The 21,412-nt window shown below is 37.3% G+C and overlaps 2 protein-coding genes and 1 long non-coding RNA gene across 3 annotated transcripts; 1 reads left to right on the top strand and 2 right to left on the bottom strand.

Moving 5' to 3' along the window:
• Positions 1–7,774: 7,774 nt before the first annotated feature.
• Positions 7,775–9,541, bottom strand: LOC126911266 (uncharacterized). Its single transcript, XR_007705783.1, has 2 exons — positions 8,991–9,541; positions 7,775–8,270 (listed from the first exon to the last, which is right to left on the bottom strand). It is a non-coding gene; the product is annotated as an uncharacterized LOC126911266 (long non-coding RNA).
• A 757-nt stretch (positions 9,542–10,298) lies between these two features.
• LOC118263168 (uncharacterized) lies at positions 10,299–11,567 on the top strand. The gene has a single exon (XM_035574998.2). The coding sequence runs from the start codon at positions 10,299–10,301 to the stop codon at positions 11,565–11,567; it is 1,269 nt and encodes a 422-aa protein (XP_035430891.2).
• Positions 11,568–15,161: 3,594 nt separating this feature from the next.
• Positions 15,162–16,433, bottom strand: LOC118263167 (uncharacterized). The gene has a single exon (XM_035574996.2). The coding sequence runs from the start codon at positions 16,431–16,433 to the stop codon at positions 15,162–15,164; it is 1,272 nt and encodes a 423-aa protein (XP_035430889.2).
• Positions 16,434–21,412: the final 4,979 nt, after the last annotated feature.

Here is a 21,412-nt window from a genome sequence, read left to right as displayed (position 1 = left end):
TTTTTTTATAATAAATCTCAGTAGTTTGGAATTTGAGTTCAATCCTATTTTTTTTTTGGATGTCGTAATAATACACCATATCGATCGTTGGTGGTGTTAAAACTCTTTTTTTGGCTTCAAAAAAGGACGAGATTAATATCAAAATGAACTTCACAAAATTGTAACCAGCTGACATATTAGGTATCTATCATTGTTTTTAATGAATGTTTTTGTGTAGAACTTATAGTGGGTGGTTAACCTATCATTACTCATAATAGTAATTTTTTAGTTTTTACTTTTTGGTTGTTTGAAGTAAGTTTTTTGTATTTCCTAAATAAAATTGTTCATTGCAATCATCTTAAGACAACTTTGTCTAATAAGTTCAGATGACACTAGAAAAAAATTGTAATTACTTAATCTATACTATAAAAATAAGTCGGGTTTTCCTTCCTGACGCTATAACTTCAGAACGCAGGAACTCATTTCCACGGTTTTGCATTCGTTGGAAAGGTATCGGGCTCCGTGAGGTTTATAGCAAAGAAAATTCAGGAAAAAGGTGGCGAAACGGAGTTTGATAAACGGAGTGCTATAAAAATAGGTTTACAGGTCAACAAACTCATAGATCTCCTGTTAGATAATACCTATTTGAATGATATTAAATGAAAGTAACTAAGCAATTTTGTTTTTATAAGATGAGTATAACTAATTTATGTAAAAAGCTAAACGTAGCTTTTGTAATTTCCATTTTAAAAGGCGTTCCTTTTAAAATGGAAATTACATTTAATAAACTTAACTCCTAAGCGTTTCTGGTGTCCTAGTTAGACTTACACACACGTACTAAAGCGTGCAATACTAGAAAGCGTGCAATGACGTCACGTGTTATACAGATTGTGGGTTTGTATGTGTTTACACATATAAGTTATTCACAATTTTAATTAGGTATTTGTGTTGCTTGTATGATACTTGAAATGATTCTAAATAAATTTGATAGCAAAACTGAGTTAGTTTTATTTACAAAAGTACCTAATAAATATTATTTAATATGGCGCCCAACATGGGACTCATTTTCCAAATACATTCGATCGAATTGAGATGAAATTTTCAACACGCGATACAGATTATGACCTGGAATAACATAGGCTTTACTTTTTATGCCATAGGATTGCAGCGAATCCAGTAATACATATAAATATTTTAAACTACATGCACATTTTTGGGTCCCCTCGTATAAGTTGTACAACAAAGGTAAAAATATTACTAAGTACACAAAACATGAAGGGGTCAGAGAATAATAGCAATAACTATGAATGACGTTATATTATATTTTCGTATGTGTGTGGTTCCAATTTGACGTTTGGAACTTGTAAAGGGTGAATGTACTGAGGTTGTGTGCGTGATTTTGATGCAATGAAAGCTACTACCCCTTTATGATGTCCTAGTACTCAGTACCCCTCAACAGCTGACGTGATCCCATGGCGCGGAGGGGTGATTCATATTGAGATGTCAGTTTTTTACAGAACGATTAGGTACAAGTACATTTTTATGCTGTGCTGCTGTGCATTTTTATCATTTTGTTTCAGTTTTAATGAAGTCTTTAAGCTTCTTAATAGTAAATAGTAATTATGTGGAAAACTGTTTTATATGCTCAATTCAGTAATAATATGTATAAACAAACTTATTTCAGTCATTAATCAATACTTAAGAGAATCATCATAATTAATGGCACGTTGTATCACTATCAATTAATCATGTCACCCTATGTGAAGTAGAAAGTATTTACAAGAATTTTAGTCAAAAAATATTCGTTTAATTGGCTGGCGTTGATAGATCAATTTGGCTTACCGTTAGGTAATATGTTTGCTCATTTACCCCTTTAAAAAAAAGACTTAACTAAATGAATAATTAATTCATTCATATGCAACCTGTAAAACAGCAATGTAACGCTAAGTTTTATGATAAAATAATGCACTCCTGTATTGGTCTGTTGTCCTAGTACTTGGAACCAAGTTGCCAGGCGCGTGGTTGCTACGAATGGCTACGATTTATTGATTATTTTTTTATGCATAAATATTGCTTGTGTTTGCTAGATGTAAAAGAAAATTCATACTGTGTTTGTGTTTATTTGTATATTGTTTATTCTGTGGTTATTGCACAATATAGTATTATATTGGAAAATTAGAAATACTTTGGAACATACCTATAACTGCAGATGCTACGTAATTAAAGCAAACATTTTTCTTAAACTTTTTAAGATAAAAGCACGACGATACAAAGTAAAACTACATAAATAAAATCCTGCAATGCTATGATCGTTTACTCTGTTATTTTTATTTTCAGATTTATTGGAGTTTTATTATCACCAAAAACGTTTCAAAAGCCATGGTTCCGTAGACTAGAACCGTGATTGCATTGCTACGTCATAGGTTAGGGGTAGACTGTACTAGGACACCATAAACCAACAGCCGTTATCACGACAATAAGAGTACATTCAGGGGTAGTTTGCACCCTTCGTAGCACGTAGCAACATTGTTGTAACTACTAGGTACGGTACATGTTTTGTCACAAATAGTCAGCTGTTTAGAAAGGGGATGGAACGCATGAATAGCGTTTGAAATGAAAGAATGGGTAGTTTTTGTTGCTTTTAATGACGATAATATAATAAAAAAGGCCTTAAACAGTGCTTAACATCTTTAAGTAGAAATTTTGCGACTTGGTAATTGTTTTATTCCACTAACTGTCAAAAGTCTATTCATATAGATAAAGTAATAAAACTATTGGCAAAAACGAGTTTGAAATAACCAGAAAATAAATTATTATTCTATTCTATAGGTCGGCTTAATATTGATTTTACAAAAACTTTTTGCAATAAATTATTACAAAGGCTTAATTTTTTTGGTAATTTGCTCGACAATTTGAAATCGTTAATTTTATTTGTATAGTGTGTTAAAGGTTACGGCTTACATTTAAAACTTGAGATCAGTTTTTCTTTCTTTCATGAGTTTTCTACATTGTGTTTACATACACAAAAATTTATATATTTGATACACACACAAGAAAAATAATAAACCAGAACAGCTGTAACTGATGATATTGTAACTAAATTACACACACACACACACAATACGTACATTCGCATTCTGTGAGTGCTGTTTCGAAAACGCCTCTCGGTGCCATTGACATTGACCGACATTAGGACGTCCCCTTCCAAATAAATCGAAGTGGACGCCTAAACATTAGGGTGATGTGTTTCGAGGCTACGTGTACCAGGATAACAGATTACAATAAGAGGTGTGTCAATGCAATACAAATCAATACAGTGTTAAATGAATTATTGTTCCCGAAAACCTGGAATCCGGGGGATTTTCAACAGCAGGCTGATGGACAATGAACACTTTTTTCTTTTCTCTAATACAAGAATAGTACTAAAATGTTGTCGGTTTGAATTACTCAATTCCACTTCTTATCTGTAATATTTGTTCTTGTGTAAGAAATCCTGCATTTCATATGTATATGAGTATTGTAAATAGTAATAAAAACTAGACAGTCACAAAACTTTATCTACTTATAACTCTATGAAATACTATAAAGAAGACAGGTTTACAGCTTATAGAAAAGAAATTAAGGAAGTTTGTCTCATAATTTATTTTAATTATACCATTATAGGTTATTTATTTATAGATTATAACCAAAGTTAGTCTGTATGTACTATACAGACTAATGTAATCAATATGGTATTAATATATTTTTGTTTAGAATCTATAATATAAAAATAAGTCGGGTTTTTCTTCCTGACGCTATAACTCCAGAACACACGAACCGATTTCTATGATTTTGCATTAATTGGAAAGGTCTCGGGCTTCGTGAGGTTTATAGAAAAGAAAATTCAGGAAACATTCAAGAGAAAAGCAGGAAACCAGGGAAAATAATATTTCACACACAGCGCCATCTCTGATCTAAAAATTGAGCGAAGCAATCTGGTGGCGAAACGGAGTTCGCCGGGTTTGCTAGTAGTTTATAGAGAATACGGTTGGCGAAATGGCTAGGCAATCAGCTGCCACGCAACATGTAGCGGGTTCGATTCCCGCACAAAGCAACTCTTTGAATGATCTACAAATTGTTATAATTGTTCTGGTTGTCATGTGTATGTGAACTTGTATGTTTGTAAATGCACCCACGAATCCCACGATACAGAAGCAAATCCTAGTACGGGGCAACGTTTTTTTTTAAGAAAAAAAGTTAAGTACTTTTTGACTTGCTGTTTTTACTTATGCGATGCTTTGGATAATGTAAACAATACCATCTATTTCGATACATAGGTAAAATCTTAAATCCCTTTTGGGAGTTTTAGGTATATTTTCGAAACAGTAATAATATTTATTTTGTTATGATTACAACTAAAGCCAATTAAACTAAATCCTCTTCGCTTAGATAGATCATGATTTTCACATATAAATTCGGCCTTGTTCCGACATGCGGGTGCACTGTGGCCACGTGTTTTCGAACGTGACTTACTAGGGTATCATAGAAACGGACAGCTTTACGTTGGACGGATCGATTTAAGTGACGGGGTTGCACTAAAGCTCAGCTCGTACTAATACTAAGAAGTACAAGTCATGTTTCGTGTCAGTCGTGAAATAAAAATATGAGATAAGTTCTTTTAAGAATTTAATGCATGATGATGCATTAAATTAAAATTAAGTTTAAGTTGCACCTCTTGTATTTATGAGGAACAAAGTTATTGTGTAAAATTCTATTGTAGAAAAGATAATATTTGCAACTACCAACAATAAAGTCGACTTTATACTACGTCGTAGCACGCTCGTAGCAATAGCATAGTTTTCAATCGTCACTTTAAATGCGGCCATTTTGCGAAGTATGGAAACAGGGTTTGAGGCCACGTGTTTTGGTTCCAATCATACTAGGACAGCATACTACGCGAGGAGTTATTTTGCACAGTCGTTTTGTAAGGGGTGCATCAACTGAGGGGTGCGTTGTTCGAGAACAGATGTTTTAAATAACAGCTGTTCACCTTGAAATTGGGGAACACATACATAGTATGTGGTAGTGTTAGTGAGTTGTTTACGAATGAGGTGGTCCTTGTCAGTCACATTTTCTCTCAGTAGTCTCAACTTTTATCGAAATTTAAGTAGGTAATATTACTAGCAAAAAATAACAAATTCTTAAAAGTTATAAGAACTTATGAAGCATGATGTGTATGTACTAATCACAAGTTAAATTATATATTAAGTTTTTCTAAGCTTCTCTAAATAAATAAAAAAGGAATGAGTATAATAATTGTAAAAATCAACCATAGTTCTTTGTAAGTTTATATAGATTATCATGGGCTTTTGTTCATTACTCACAGTTTGTAGACAAAGTTTTACTATCCCAGCGCTTCACGCACGCGCCACGTGGCATTTTTGGCTTTTAGTACCAGGCTACCAGAAACGACGGTAGGTAGCGAGTAGATAGATGCCACAAATGCAGTAACAAAGCAGTTAAAGCACCACGTGGTGAAGGAAAGCTCAGAAGCTTTTACCACGTGTTTTTTTTACAGGATTTTTTACTATGGGATTTTGTAAAGTAACGAACAAAATATCGTTACAATACAATGCTAGCATTTATATAATTTTAGCGATGTGTTAATATTACCGAAAGATTTTAAATTCTATGAAAGTGAGTAGTTCTGTACAAAATGTGTAGAAATATAATCGTTTATTGACATTCGAAGTATTGAATATGACTAGTAAATTTTAATTTTCACTATTATATTCTACTAGTATTAATACCATTTGGTTACCAGGACAGTATGGATTACGCAAAGGCACGTGTAGAAGCCGTGTGTATTAGGAATAATACCTGTCGAAATGTCAATTGCATGCGATTATAATATCGGGCTAATTGGGTTAATCTGTAAAGCATGGCAATGCACTACCTACTGTACCAATCTTGTTTCCACGTTCGTTCCCTTATGTACACTGTTACTCACATAGTGTCAGACACAGTAGAATACATTTTTGAATATCCCTACTCTTTCCGTGGGTGTGCAAAACTCATTAGAGCCGACTAACCGACTGCACATTTCACAAAGACAAGGCAACAGTGTTCTTTTTAAACTGAAAAACAAAACTTCGATTTCGACCTTTTAACCTGCCAGTTACTTTTCATGCAGAGAAGGTCCATAGTCTAATAGTGCAGTAGTGTATCGCGGGCTGTTCATGTGGTATTTTTACATGAGTGTGTGTATTACCCCGTAGCTTATATATAGAAAGAGACAGCATTATATCTATCTAGCTCTCCAACGCAGTCTAGACTGCATCGAGGGTTGGGGTGCGATGTCCTTGTCGATGACGTCACAACCTGACGTCATATTTACTACCATCCCTTTCTAGCAGCCTTCCGTAAAAAAATTTTTGGGGCATGTATGCAATATTTTTCTGATAGCATGGGCTTAATAAACTATACATGTTAAGTTATGGAACTTAATTATGTCGATAGATAAAGTTTGTACTAAGTTTTTTCGTTCTTTAAATTCCACTATAATTAGAAAAGTTGTGCAATTCAAAATTATACATAACCATCTTTAAATAGACTCATACATTTTCGAGAACATAACAAAATTCACAAATACCCATTTAAAATCTACCAGTATAAATAGGAAATAGCTTTAAGCTGTAGAAAGGAGTGACGCAGCTACAGTCTTCTCATGTGTTCTGGTCCCTTAGTACTCTATGCCAATCCATGACGTCATCGTTTGCAACCCCTACATTAATTCATGGTCGATCAACACGCTTTTATGTGTATGTGCGTTGTATGGACATTTGTGTATCCGCCACTACTCAATTGTATTTAAATTATATTATCAATAACAAAAAATAAAAATAAAACATTTTGTTTTTCAATCCTAATAAATTGTTTAATTTTAGCTGATTACGGAATTCATGATTTCATTTTCTAAAATAAAAGTAGCCTGAGTTACTCCTTAGTACAGTGTGCTAAGCACGAAAACTATCGAGAAAGTATTCGTATCGCAATCGAAAGAATTTTCTATGAGATTTGAACAGCGCCCCTACCGTGCGTAAAAGGAACTAAGTGTCGCAAGCACGAATGTTTTTGACAACTATCGTATAGTAATCGTATCGTATTGGTATCGAAACCTAGAACATTTTGACACAAATTGGAAGCACGAACGAGCTTTTGACGTACGGTAACGTAAATTTCGAAAGCTGGCTATCGAAACGAGTCGAAACATTTGTCACTGAGAATTTGTCGGTGAGAATGGTATCGAAATTTGTAATAATACAAAATATATTATATTGTGAAGTCAGTGAGTGCTTGCAGTGATTTTTATAAAATGCCAAGACCGTCTTTGTACCAACAAAGTACAACAAGTACTTACGATCGTTAACAACGATTGTACCAACAACAACGAATACGTTTAAGGGTTGTTGGGGAATCGGGGATTGGGAATATTAGGAAGGGGGAAATTGGGCCTCCGATACCTCACTCACACAACAAAACAACGCAAGCGCTGTTTCACGTCGGTTATCTGTGAGGCCGTGGTATCACTCCGGTCGAGCCAGCCCATTCGTGCCGAAGGATGTAATCCACAATAATAGGAAATAAGTAAAGAAAACTACTACTAAAAAACATTTTGGTGGACAGAATAAATAGACTCCATAGTTATTTCAAGTGTTTTATTACTTTTTTCTACAAAATCCTCTTTTCATAGTTAATAAAATGTATATACATATATAAATAACTTAAAAACTATTTTATTCTAATCTTAATCCCAATAATATATAATTTATTTATTTATTATTATAAGACATTAATGAAAAACAAGATGAAGACACAAGATCATGTGGTTATGCCAATTATAGACATGCACCACATTCACAGTATTGACACCGTTAGAATAATTATTATAAATACAATGCCATTAACAATATTTTGATAATATTTTAAAATAACATAAAAACAGAAAAATTGAAATAAATATAAAATTAACAGTAAGTAACAAAAAATAATCAACTAATAAAAAATAATAACTTTTCTCACGCTCCCTAGCATAGTATTCTTGTCATTCTCTATACACATTTTAATCAAACTCGCTTTAGGTTTTTTCACTGGTGGAGGATTCCAGCTATCTTCCTCGGATGGAGGATCGGTGGTGTTGGTGAAGGCGCTGGCGAAGGGTAGGCTTCGTGAGGAACAGTGAGTGGTGTGGTAGGAATACAGTAGGCCCACTGCTCCCAGTAATATTGGACTGGTCCCACAAATATTCCAATCTGTAAAAAGATAATACATCAAATATTACATTACAAACATTGTTTAAGTATCCGCTGCTGCCTGAATGGCTCCTTCTAGGGGTTTGCACCGGAGCAGTGAGTACCGGAGAATAACCGGTAATATACCAGTAAAAGTACTCGATTGAAATCAATCGGTTGTTAACCGATTAAACTCCGGTGATCATATTATATCTAAATGGAATATTTTTATGTAAAAAAATATTTTCAATACTATATTGATACTACTAAAATAATAGAAATATTTATTAACCATCAGTTTTTAATTTAATACATAATTAAGATAATTTATTTACTGATTTGCTTCTTTCGAATGATATTAATTATTTTGATCATCAACTCAAAGCGCTCTTGGCCGTTTATGTGGTTCAATTCACTTGCTACTAGCTTTCCAAAGAGTTCAGGGTTCGTTGAAGTCCAATTTTATTATCTATTCTGTTTTGTTTTTCAATTAATAAAAACTTGATTTGAAATTAATGGTTTTCATCACCGGTTATCACCGGTGAATCTCCGGAGATCGGCAAATCACCGGTGAATTTCACCGGTACGCCAGATTTCGCTCCGGTGCAAACCACTAGCTCCTTCCATTTGGCCTGAATGTAACTGCCACCCCGGAGAGGGTTTAGACAAAACTGCGTTAAATTATTGTCCATCACATAAAAAAAGGGCTAATCAAAGAAACATTTAGAAATCTTTACTTACTTTTGCATAAATTCCACCATTAGCTCATATTGGAGTTGAATCGTCCTCATTTTAAATGTAACATGTTAAAATTGTTATTTATTTACATAAGATTAATTAACAAACAAACAACCGGCAAATGACAAATGTCAAATACGGCGTTCGGAAATCATAAAAAAAATTATAAATTTATGAAACTAAGTACTTATTTTTTTTCATAGATAATGTCACGTTATATTTCTCTTAACTCGCTTTAAGAACTTTTTGCACTTAATTAATATTTATTTAATAAATATTATTTCATAAAACGTGTAGACAAAGGTTGAAATATATATATAAATTTAATTTAGTTTTCAGACGAAATCTTTATGCTCAACAAGTCATTCAAATCGTTCACTTGGCCGCTTCTCTAGTTTACATTAGCATGACGTCACTATCGAATTCGATGCGAGCTCTCGATAGTTGAAAGAATAGGCTTCGTGCTGCCACACTCCGTTAACGTCTCATGACGTATCGTCATCTCGATACGTTTACGTTACGAATGCGATAGTTATTCGTGCTTGGCGCTCTGATGCATTCCATGCAGCACGTGTCAATAAAAGAGCCGTCGAAAACGGCTCAGCCATTTAAGAGAAACTGACAAATGTTGTTTTTTTTCTAATGTTATTGTGGTATATTGTATATTCATAATTATGCATGTAGTAAAAATGGTTATTTCAATATTACAAACAGACATTTTTGTATTTATTAGTCTAGATTACTTATTGCTAGCCGCACAGAACCGTTACTTCTCAATTCTTCAATGTATTATTAATTTTATTATATGTATAGATAATAACAACTGAACAGTGCTATGATAAAATCATGGGTTGATTAATTGGTAACATATAACCTAAAACCAACAGGCGAACGAAAGATTTGATAACTTCATGCAACTTCCAACAGTAAAAAAATCCGGACTATCAAATCTATGCGGAGTTAAAGTTATGAATCCGTCTATTTGTACTAAACTCCTGGTAACTCCTGATACCCTGGTATGGTGGCCTTTTAAAAAACGTGACGTTACCATGGATTTCCCACGGTTCGTTATCTGGTCCGCCTTGTTTGAGAATGAATACATTTCTTTTTATTGTGCATCCCTTTTTTTTCTACCCTGCTTTTTGAATAGTCATAACTGCCGAACAAAAGAATCTCGATCCCCCGGACTGGTAAACTTATGTTGTTTAGTCTAGCGCGATGCACGGTCGGGTACGGACGTGCGTACGCTGCTTGTAACGAATAGTCTGTTCGCGATTTGCGCGGCCATAGCCGCTGCACGTGTTAGTAACTATGAGTTCCGAACCACTTATAGTCAACGAAGTGTTAGCATTCTTGAAGCATGCTGTCATTGACCGTCGGTTGGACAATGCCAGCATCTTGCATACCTGCAAGTCCGCCTTCACGACTGAAGATGCAAACCTTGCAAGGTACCTACTGTTCAAGGCGGTTGGGAAATATAACGACATTCCGTGTCGCTGGCCAGACAGCACCGAGAATATTCTGAAGGATATTATTATCTTGATGAAGAAGATTAGCCTGAATGACTTGCCCATTTTCGTGGCAAAGGACCTGTCCAAGTTACCTCCACCCATCACGGTGGATATTGCCAGGGCTTTTGAGGATATCACATCCCTGAAAGACAGCATGACCGAGCTGAAAACAAAATTGGAGGAGTCAAATAACACCATTTGTGACCTGCGTGCCGAGGTAGTTCAGTTACGCAGCGCTGTTTCAGTGAGTAAGTCACCTGATACTTCCATCGTGAACGAAGAACGTAAAGCAGAAAGTGCTGCAACCAGCACTGAATCCGCGGTGGCGAGTGTGTCACCAGGTGAACCTGAAAGCGCAGCCTCGGATACCGCTGCCGCCAGCACTACCACACCGGTGCAGGAACAGGCACGCGACACGTTGAATGCAAATCGTGCCTATGCACATGTCGCGGCCGCTATCGAATCGGTATCATCACAGAAAAAGAAAGTGGTCCAGGCAAAGCGGGACCAAGCAAACCAGACGAGTTCGAAAAAGGACACGAACAACACGTTGACCGCAAATGTTGCCAATGCAGAAGTAGCCCCCGCCAGCCAGTCGGTATCAAAGCAGAAGAAGAAAGTGGTTCAACCAAAACAAGACCAAGTAACCCAGATGAGTTCGAAAGAGGAGACATGCGACGATGATGGTTTCATCAAGGTGGAAAAGAAAAAGAAGAAGAAGCCTGTTTACCGTAACCAGTGTGGTACCCTTCCGACGGAGCCCGACATGGTGCTGCGGCCAGCAACACCCACGACGCAGCTGTACGTGTCCCGCCTGCATCACTCCACGAAGGTAGAGGACCTCGTGGAGTACATAAAATGGCAGACACACTGGACACTGAGAGTCGAGAGGCTGGAGTCGCGCTACAAGATGAACTACAAGTCGTTCGTGGTGCGGGTTCCATCAGATTCTCTGGATACCTTCCTCAAGGAAGAGTTCTGGCCGAAGGGTGTCGTGTATCGCCGTTTCCGTGGCCGGCTACGCGACACCAGTCAGCGCGAGACGACGCCGACTCTTAGTGTACACTAGTTATAAGTTAAAAAAATGTAAATGTATGTATGTATGTATGTAGTTATAAGTTTAAATTTATTGTAAAAAGTAAAAGATACGATATAACAAGATACGATATAAAACTTACTATCTTTATCGGTATATATTTCATATGATTAATAAATAAATAATTAATAAAAATAAATTAAGTTTTTATTCCTAACCTATAGTAATGTGTGCTTTACATTTCGTAGTATACATATATTTATATAGTAATTTCCTCAAATTAATGTGAATAACTGAATAGGATTCTTAGTTCAACGCTGACATGATATTATTTTCAACTAATTGAGTGTGTCTCACAATAGTTATTACACAAAACTTTTATGAGCACTTCCTGCCCACACTCAAGGAATAAAATTCACGAAGAAATGAATAAAATTACCCTTTTCTTTAACGTAATACTACCTTAACGTATGAAATTAACTGTTAACAAATATCAAACCTAGTGTAAAGTAATGACAGTAGTAATCTCGTATAACTGTCGATGGTAGCGGTTGCAATATGTCTATGAAACCAGTGCTCCAGCTGACTCCTGATGCCCTGGTACCGCTACAGTTTTTGCAACGTGACGCCGCACCACCCTCGCTTACCCCGGCCGTGTCCGGCGGGCCATAGCGCCCAGGTCGTCGTTGATTTATTTTACTATTAGCCTCTGCCAGTGGCTTCGCCCACATTCCCGGGAAATAAAAAGTAGCCTATGTGTTATTCCAGACCATAAGCTACCGTTGTTCCAAATTTCATCCCGGTCTCTTTAGCTGTTTCGACGTGATTGAGACGACGCACTTGTAAAGCGGTTTATGCTAATTTCGACCATCGGCCCTATAGTTACAGCGTAAAGTCCACTGCGGGTAAGCTAACATTTGACAAAGTTATATTTGCGTTTGGTACAGTAGTCGTGTCTAGGGATCGGACTGCACAGTTAAGTTTTTCTTAAGCTTGCACATTTTTTAATCACATTTTTGGATTCAGTGTGCATCCATACTAAATAACATAATATAATATTTTTTAATTTACAATTTTACAGTTTTATTACACGTATAGAACACATAGTTTGACGAAAAAAAGTTGTATGTAATTTAGGAATAACAGAATTTTGTATTTCGTTTTAATATAGGACAGGATCTCACGTTACAATTAGTACCATCTGGTGAACATAAAACCGTTAGCCCTCATGTGTGTGTGTGCACGCGTGTGTGTGTGTGTGTGTGTTTGTTACTCAATCACGTCAAAATGGCTGAAGAGATCGGGATGAAATTTGGAACAGGGCTAGATTATGGTCTGGTATAACACGTAGGACACTTTTTATCCCACGGGACAAAGCTAGTCTTAGAAATAAATGCTAGAAACAGTTGATTCAAAGTTGGTACAATGTTAGCTACTAAAAACCATTTCTTCGCGGCTGACAATGTATATATAACTAACAACTACATACTTAGTGGTATGGTAAAATCAGATGCCATTGTATGACGTCATTCAATCCACCAGATGGCACGACCTGCTCATTATTAAAATGCTGTTAAGAAGACTGCCTCGTTGGTCGAGCGGTCGCAAGTGCGACTGCCGGTCAAGGGGTCTCGGGTTCGATTCCCGGGTCGGGTGAAGTAATAATGGGCTTTTTTCGGTGTTTCCAAAAATTTACAGTAATAGCATGGAGTCTGGAATTGTGCCCAGTATAATGGCAATAGGCTCACCCCCTATTACAGGGGACTTATAACACAACTAGTGAAAAGTGGGTGTACATTATAACGGTATTACGTGCCGTTATGTGCACCTCTGCCTACCCCTTCGGGTATAAAAAGGCGTGAAGTTGTTGTTGTTGAATTACGAAGTTTTTTGTTCCTTAATAAAACATTACTTTCTACTTCGTAAATAAATCATGTTATTAACATAATTATATAGGAACTACCTCCACTATCATCTACAATAGAGCTCCATTCGCCTAACGTTGCCGGGTAGATATCGTTTTTAGCGATAAGGCCGCCTTTGTTTACAAAACTCTCACATGTATATTGTTTCAAATAACTTTAAGATGCGCCAGATAAAGGTTAGTATTAATTATTACAACATAAATTACCAGTACAGTACTTTGATTGTGTAGTTACTATATTTTCCTAAAAGTGGGTGTGTGTAAAAAATCATAAAACAGTACAAAATAAATGAATCACAAGCTAGCTATGGTAGGACATGGCCGGGGTAAGCGAGGGTGGTGCGGCGTCACGTTGCAAAAACTGTAGCGGTACCAGGGCATCAGGAGTCAGCTGGAGCACTGGTTTCATAGACATATTGCAACCATTACCATCGGCAGCTATACGAGATTACTACTGACTATAATTTCTATATACTTGTAACTTATATCAAAAATTTGTTACAACATTGGTTTATCCTTATAGTTAAGTTAAAAAAAATGTGACATAACTTAATGTTATTAATTTTTCGAATGTAAAGAGGAAGTGCCACGAGTGGGATTTGAACCTCATGGACTCATTATGTCAGTGTTAAACTATGTAGATAAGCTTACGTTGAGATGGCAAGCGTTATATAAGCGCTTACAACTACATATATGAAGTACATTATTATATCTATTTATTATCGGGGATTATTATATAAATTAAAAAATCGTTTATTGTTAATTATTTATTTATTTCTCATGTAAAATCAAATACATATTATAAAAAGTAGTTAGTCTGTTATGAAATAAACTAATAGATACGAGTACATGATTTTAACTTAGTGTACACGACACGTCTTCAGTTTGCGCGCCGACACGTGTCGCCGGGGCAAAACTCCACTGCCGCGCCAGATCAGTGCGTGAGACGAGCTCCGGCGCGATCTCATGGTGGAATGTCGCAACCGGGGGCTGGGCTCGCTGTTATTGAACCCGTAAGTCCCCTCTGTGAGGAGTGGTTAGAGAGGCACCACGGCGTCATCACCTACCGCCAGACGCAGGTGCTTACCGGACACGGGAGCTACGGTAGGTTCCTGTTTCTGATTGAACGGTAGGAAACGCCCGGGTGTCATCACTGCGAGGACCACCCGGAGGACACGGTGGAGCATACGGTGGCGGTGTGTCCTGCGTGGGCTGAGCACCGTCGTGTCCTCAGGAATGTGGTCGGCGACGGCGACCTCTCGCGCCCGGCACTGGTTCAGGCCATGGTGCGGAGCAAGGGGTAATGCCGTCTCTTCCTTCTGCTAGGCAGTTACGCTAGCTTAGAAGGAGCAGGGCGCGTGAGCGAACCTCCTCACGCCCCGCTCTCGCGAGAGACACTCTGGGCGTTGGGGATCGTGTGACGATCTCCGGCAACCGTAAATGCGGGTTTGGGGACTAGACCCGTGCGTACGGCGCGTCGCGTTCCGCGTGTGCCTCAAAGAACCATCAGACCACCACATACGGGGTCCAGTAGGGCTGATGCCTGATCCGGTGCTGCGGACTACCCAGCGGATTTACTGGGGCTGCCACTCGAAAAGCAGGAGTAGGAACGGGATGGTTGTGAGTCAGTAAGACTCTGACACTCCCTCTCATCTCGCCCAAGGCGAGAGAAATCATAGGATGATATTCACCTCATAAAAAAACTAGTGTACACGAAGAAGCGGCGTCGTCTCGCGCTGACTGGTGTCGCGTAGCCGGCCACGGAAACGGCGATACACGACACCCTTCGGCCAGAACTCTTCCTTGAGGAAGGTATCCAGAGAATCTGATGGAACCCGCACCACGAACGACTTGTAGTTCATCTTGTAGCGCGACTCCAACCTCTCGACTCTCAGTGTCCAGTGTGTCTGCCATTTTATGTACTCCACGAGGTCCTCTACCTTCGTGGAGTGATGCAGGCGGGACACGTACAGCTGCGTCGTGGGTGTTGCTGGCCGCAGCACCATGTCGGGCTCCGTCGGAAGGGTACCACACTGGTTACGGTAAACAGGCTTCTTCTTCTTCTTCTTTTCCACCTTGATGAAGCCATCATCGTCACATGTGTCCTTTTTCGAACTCATCTGGCTCACTTGGTCTTGTTTTGGTGGAACCACTTTCTTCTTCGGCGTTGATACCGACTGGCTGGCAGGGGCTACCTCTGCATTGGCAACATTTGCGGTCAACGTGTTGTTCGTGTCCTTTTTCGAACTCGTCTGGTTTGCTTGGTCCCGCTTTGCCTGGACCACTTTCTTTTTCTGTGATGATACCGATTCGACAGCGGCCGCGACATCTGCATAAGCACGAATAGAGGTCGAAGTACTAGCACGTGCCTGTTCCTGCACCGCTGTGGTAGTGCTGGCGGCAGCGGTGTGCGAGGCTGCGCTTTCAGGTTCAACTGGTGACACACTCGCCACCGCGGACTCAGTGCTGGTTGCAGCACTTTCTGCTTTACGTTCTTCGTTCACGTTGGAAGTATCAGGTGACTTACTCACTGAAACAGCGCTGCGTAACTGAACTACCTCGGCACGCAGGTCACAAATGATGTTATTTGACTCCTTCATTTTTGACTGCAGTTCAGCCAGGTTATTTTTCATGGATTCCATTTCATTTAGAACTTTAGTTAAGTCGAAGTGGTCAAACGTAATGGGCAGTAACTTAAATACGTCCTTTACCACGAAATCGGGCATGTCCTTCGGGTCAGTCTCCTTCATCAGGGTAGTAATATCCTGGATAAGATTCAGGGTGCTATCCCTTCGGCGAGACGGTATCTGCTCAACTTTGTCAAGCGTCTCGTACAGTAGCCACCTTGCATCGTTTATCTCTTGCTTCTTGAAGGACTTGATGGTCTCCAAGATGTCGTCTTCGTCCACATAGTGGTGGATATGCTGCAATAATGCTAGCACCTCGTTAATTATCATGGGTGGTTTAGTACCCATAGTTATTAACACGTGCAGCGGCTATGGCCGCGCAAGTCGCGAACAGACTATTCGTTACAAGCAGCGTACGCACGTCCGTACTCGACCGTGCATCGCGTTACACTAAACAACATAAGTTTACCAGTCCCGGGGATCGAGTTGCGATTCTTTTGTTACGCCAATTCAAAGAAGGAGGCAGTAAAAAATACCGGTTCCGTTGCACGAGTCGGACTTGTTCACCGAGGGTTCCTTACAAATCTGTAGGTGAAAAAAAATACACAAAGAATTTAGGGTTTCGAAATTTCTTCTTTATTATGCGCTACAAAACCTATAGGTTTGATTCTTTTGTTCGTTGTTGTTCGTTTTAATTGTTTTGACATATTTCTATTTGATTTGAATTTTAACACACGTAGGTATGCATGCGCAAGTATTGCCGCGGTGGAGAATATGGTAGTTGAAAACTAGTCAAATTCAATACTAATAATGAAATGTAAAAAATCTCAGAATCGCTAATTAAGACGTTTTTTTGCGTCAAATAGTATACTTAACTATTAAAAATTAGCTAATTTAATTTTCAAAAATAAATATTATCTAGTTAAAGTTCACACAACAAATAAATATTATCTAGTAAGTATGATTATATTTGAGTACTAGCTTTTGCCCGCGACTTCGTTCGCGTGGAATAGTGACTTCCGGCAAATTTTTGGTTTTAACCACATAGTTCCCGATCTCGCGGGATCTCTTCAAAATGAGATGTAGAAGATATTCCAGGGAACTCTTCAAAAATCAACATAATGAGCTCTGCGTTTTATTAGATGTATACTCACTTAGGGCATTGAAAAAATAGTTTAAAAACGGACTTAAACTAAAGAAATATTATAATCTTTCCGAACTTAAGATGAAAACTAACTTAAAACTAAAGAAAGCTACGAATTACGAATTTATAACAATTAAAAAAGAAATTATATTACAACCTATCCTCTATGCTATAATAACCAAGCTTAAACTAAATAATTTAAAAGAAACGACTTAAATCTAATTAATTTATAAATTAGACTTACAATTTTATTAAAAAAACTAACTACAGTAACTACTAATAACCGATATCAAATTAAACCTACGTTAAATAGTTTAACCAGAAAACCCAACAAATAACCTTATTAATTGACAAATACAACGAAACCAATTTAGAATATACGAAACAGCAGGACCACTACAGACAAATAAATAATCATACGACTGATATAGATATACGACTAATAAATAATCATATGACTTTTTCTACAATAGTACCGAAGCGCTCGGCCGATAAATGAACGGCCAACCAAATGAATGTAACGAAACCATAGCGCGATCTATTTCGATCCCAACGCCATCTATCGAGGATAAAGACAACTTGGATTATTTATTTATACAGTAGAAGCTCTTTATTCGCGGGGTATGCGTTCCGTAAATATGCCGCGAATACAGAAACCGTGATCGCCATCTGTATGTCCGGAATAAATTTATTTCTTATTTTTATTTTTTGATTTTTGAAATAAAAGCTATCCTATGTCCTTTCTAAGGTTCTAAACTATATCTGTACCAAATTTCAACCAAATCCGTCAAATAGTTGCGGAGATTATTGGTATAAGCATAGAATAGTGTTCGACGTGATTCTTTAATTTGACATAACTTTTTTATTTATGAACCGATTGACATGAAACGAACACTAAATGTTAATTGAAGCATACCATAATATATTCATGAAAACCGCATCCAACTTGGATCAGCCGTTTCTGAGATTAGCGCGCATAGACAAACAGACAAACAGACAAAAAAAAAGTGAATTACATTTTTGGGTTCGACATCGATATAATAATAACCCCTGCTATTTTTTTAATTTTTATTTTCAATGTACAGACAGCACTTTTCTACGATTTTATTATATGTATAGAATAGATAGATTATACTGTATTAAAAAGTCGAAATAATTTATTTTTGACCTAAGAAACTACCCAATTAAACGGGTAAAACCATATCCGCGGAAATAGTCAAATATGCTAGTTCTAACCTTCTGATCGAAGTTCTTGCAGTTATTTGCACAACAGATCTGTATATTTATTTTATACTAATATAAAATAGCGGAACCCTAACTATATTATACGTTATCGGTATGCCGACGGGACGACGGCGACGATGGCTCGCCGCTGACTCGCAGAACAAGTATTTGTTGTCTACACACGGTACGGAAGGATGGTGTACGAGCGAATCCCAATCTAATTTTGAATTTATATTTGATTATGCAACAATAACTGGAATCTATACTAATATTATAAAGCTGAAGAGTTTGTTTGTTTGTTTGTTTGTTTGAACGCGCTAATCTCCGGAACTATTAGTCCGAATTGAATAATTCTTTTTGTGTTGGATAGTGCATTTATCGAGGAAGGCTATAGGCTATAAAACATCACGCTATGTCCAATAGGAGCCGAGCAGAGCGAAAAAATAAATAAGAGCTTCTTGGAAATTGTGAGTCAAATAAAGGTGAGTTCAAATCAGACTATGGAGATGGGTTTGTACAAGAAGATTAAGAAAATTTTTTGGTAAACCTGCGACAGCTATTGTAGAGGACTGACCGACAGACGTTATTAATATTATTATATTTGCATTGACGTTCAAAAGTGCCTTCCTGGTCTATTTGAAATAAATAATTTTGTCTTTGACTTTGAAACATCATTTTTTATTTTAAAGCTGCTGATTTCAAGGTTCCAGTATATATCTACAAGTGTGTCGAAGGACGCGACCGTGTGTGACATTAAAAATACGTTAGTAATAAACATGGGAGTTGACCTTGACAAAATGAACATGATCCTGATAAGTTATGCTTATGCGAGTAGAAAGTATTTCTTCCCAAATCTAAAGTAACTTTTAAATGAAAAAGTAAGAAAATGTTAAAAGCCCTATGGAGTAAGTCGACTTGTTCATTTAAGTTACAAGACGACTATAATAGGCAAAAATGTCGAAATGATATCCAAAGCAGCCATTTTTAAGTATATAATAGTAAATAAGATCACCTAGTATAAATGAATGAAATAAATGTAACTATGTTTAGGGTACGATGGGACTGGCATGGTCTTTGTGTGACCAAAAGACCCTAAATTAATAAAGATATTTAAAAAATCGATATACTGCATAAAATGTATTTATCAATCATGGACAGCTAAATTAATACAATTTAATTGTAAAAATATTATAAGGTCAATCGATTGTGTGAGAGATATCAAAAAGCAGATATCATTGCGCTGCAGGAAACGTGGCTGCTACGTCACAACATTCCCGTGCTGGTGACCATGTGATGGTGATGTAGCATCCTCCTTTATTAGGGGGTTCTGTTTTTTCCCTTCGAGGTACGGAACTCCAAAAAAAGGGATCTGCACAAAAAATCTATTCTAAATCCCAAACAAAGCGGACGAGATCAGCGACCGTGGGAAATCCATGGTAACGTCACGTTTTTTAAAAGGCCACCATACCAGGGTATCAGGAGTTACCAAGAGTATGTTGTACTTTGGGACAGACAGATTCATAGCTTTTGCTCCGTATATGAAAGGTAATAAGGATTACAATATTTGAAAGTTGCATGTCTGAAAGTTCGGCCAACCGAGTAATATGTTTTCAGTTATTTTTATTTGTTATTTTATAATTTATAATAAGGTGCATACTTGTTTCTTATTATGGATCAACAGGTCTTAGATTTGACAAACGTTTCCGCGTAGGTAAAAAAGCATTATTGGGCTTTTTTGGTGTTTCGAATATCCTTTGTCTATAAATAGCATGGAGTCTGTGTATAGGTTTACCACTGATGAAAAACCTAAAAGAAAAAAAAAACATTTTTACAACGTGCCTTTCTTTCCCGTCCACGCAGAAAATTAAAGAAAACGCTTCTTATGCGGCGAAGCAGCGTGTTGTTAGCGTCTAAATACTAGGAAACTAGAAAACTGAATCGGTGTACTAATACAGTTTATTGATCAACTTACAATTTGCACAGGTACGTTAACCCCACTACAACTTTGATATCCTAGTATTCATCGCTAGAAAACCACGTGGCACGAGCTCGACCGATGACGTAATAGCTTGTCTGTACTGGTAAAAAAATATCAAGGTCGCCGCATCGAGTGACGTATGCAGTTCACCCCTTGTAAATCGATACGATGCCATTCGAAGTAGCTCTTAGCGCTTTTGGAGCCCTGGTACTCCATATTGGTAAACTTGTGGCCTCAGATCGTCTGGTTTCGACAGAAAATAAATTTATTATTATTGTTCGGACAAGCAATTTTTTTTTTCTCTTTTAGGTGATTTAGTTTATTATAATAAAAATATCATGAGACAAGTTATTACAACTGGGTAGGTTGAAAATATTCATTATTCGATTAAGAAAAGCTTATACTACCCGCTTAAGATCTTTACGATTACAATGTCGATTATTCACATCTTCACTATTACGCAGTTATAAATGTGTAAGTAAGCATGCAAAAATTTAAATCATTAGGATTTTTCCGAGGCGTGACGTTTAAAATATCTAAAATGACTAGACTACCTGATAAAACGATTATTAGCGAAACAGGTTGATTTCTGACGTTTCTTTGAATTTATTTTTTTTCCAGGTAACGCTTTATAGGCAGGTAGGGCACTGAGGGGCACAGTCACCTTGAATATCGGCACTGCACAATAGGGACTATGTTTGCGGATCTCTTGGTGACCCATAATACCCTGGTATCCGAAAGTTATGAAACACGTGACGTTGGAGGACATGTGGATTGACGTGGACCGCAAATAAAATATGTATGTAGGCCCCACTATTTTGTTACGGGCGGCAACCATTTACTAAATGAATTCTATGGCAGTTTTAGACAAAACTTTGATGAACTAATTATCTATACTAATATTATAAAGCTGAAGAGTTTGTTTGTTTGACCGCGCTAATCTCCGGAACTACTGGTCCGATTTGAATAATTATTTTTCTG

The sequence above is a fragment of the Spodoptera frugiperda genome, chromosome 12 (assembly GCF_023101765.2).
Source record: "Spodoptera frugiperda isolate SF20-4 chromosome 12, AGI-APGP_CSIRO_Sfru_2.0, whole genome shotgun sequence".
Lineage (NCBI taxonomy): Eukaryota > Metazoa > Arthropoda > Insecta > Lepidoptera > Noctuidae > Spodoptera > Spodoptera frugiperda.
The sequence above is the reverse complement of the archived record's forward strand: the minus strand, read 5'-3'. Positions and strand labels throughout refer to the sequence as shown.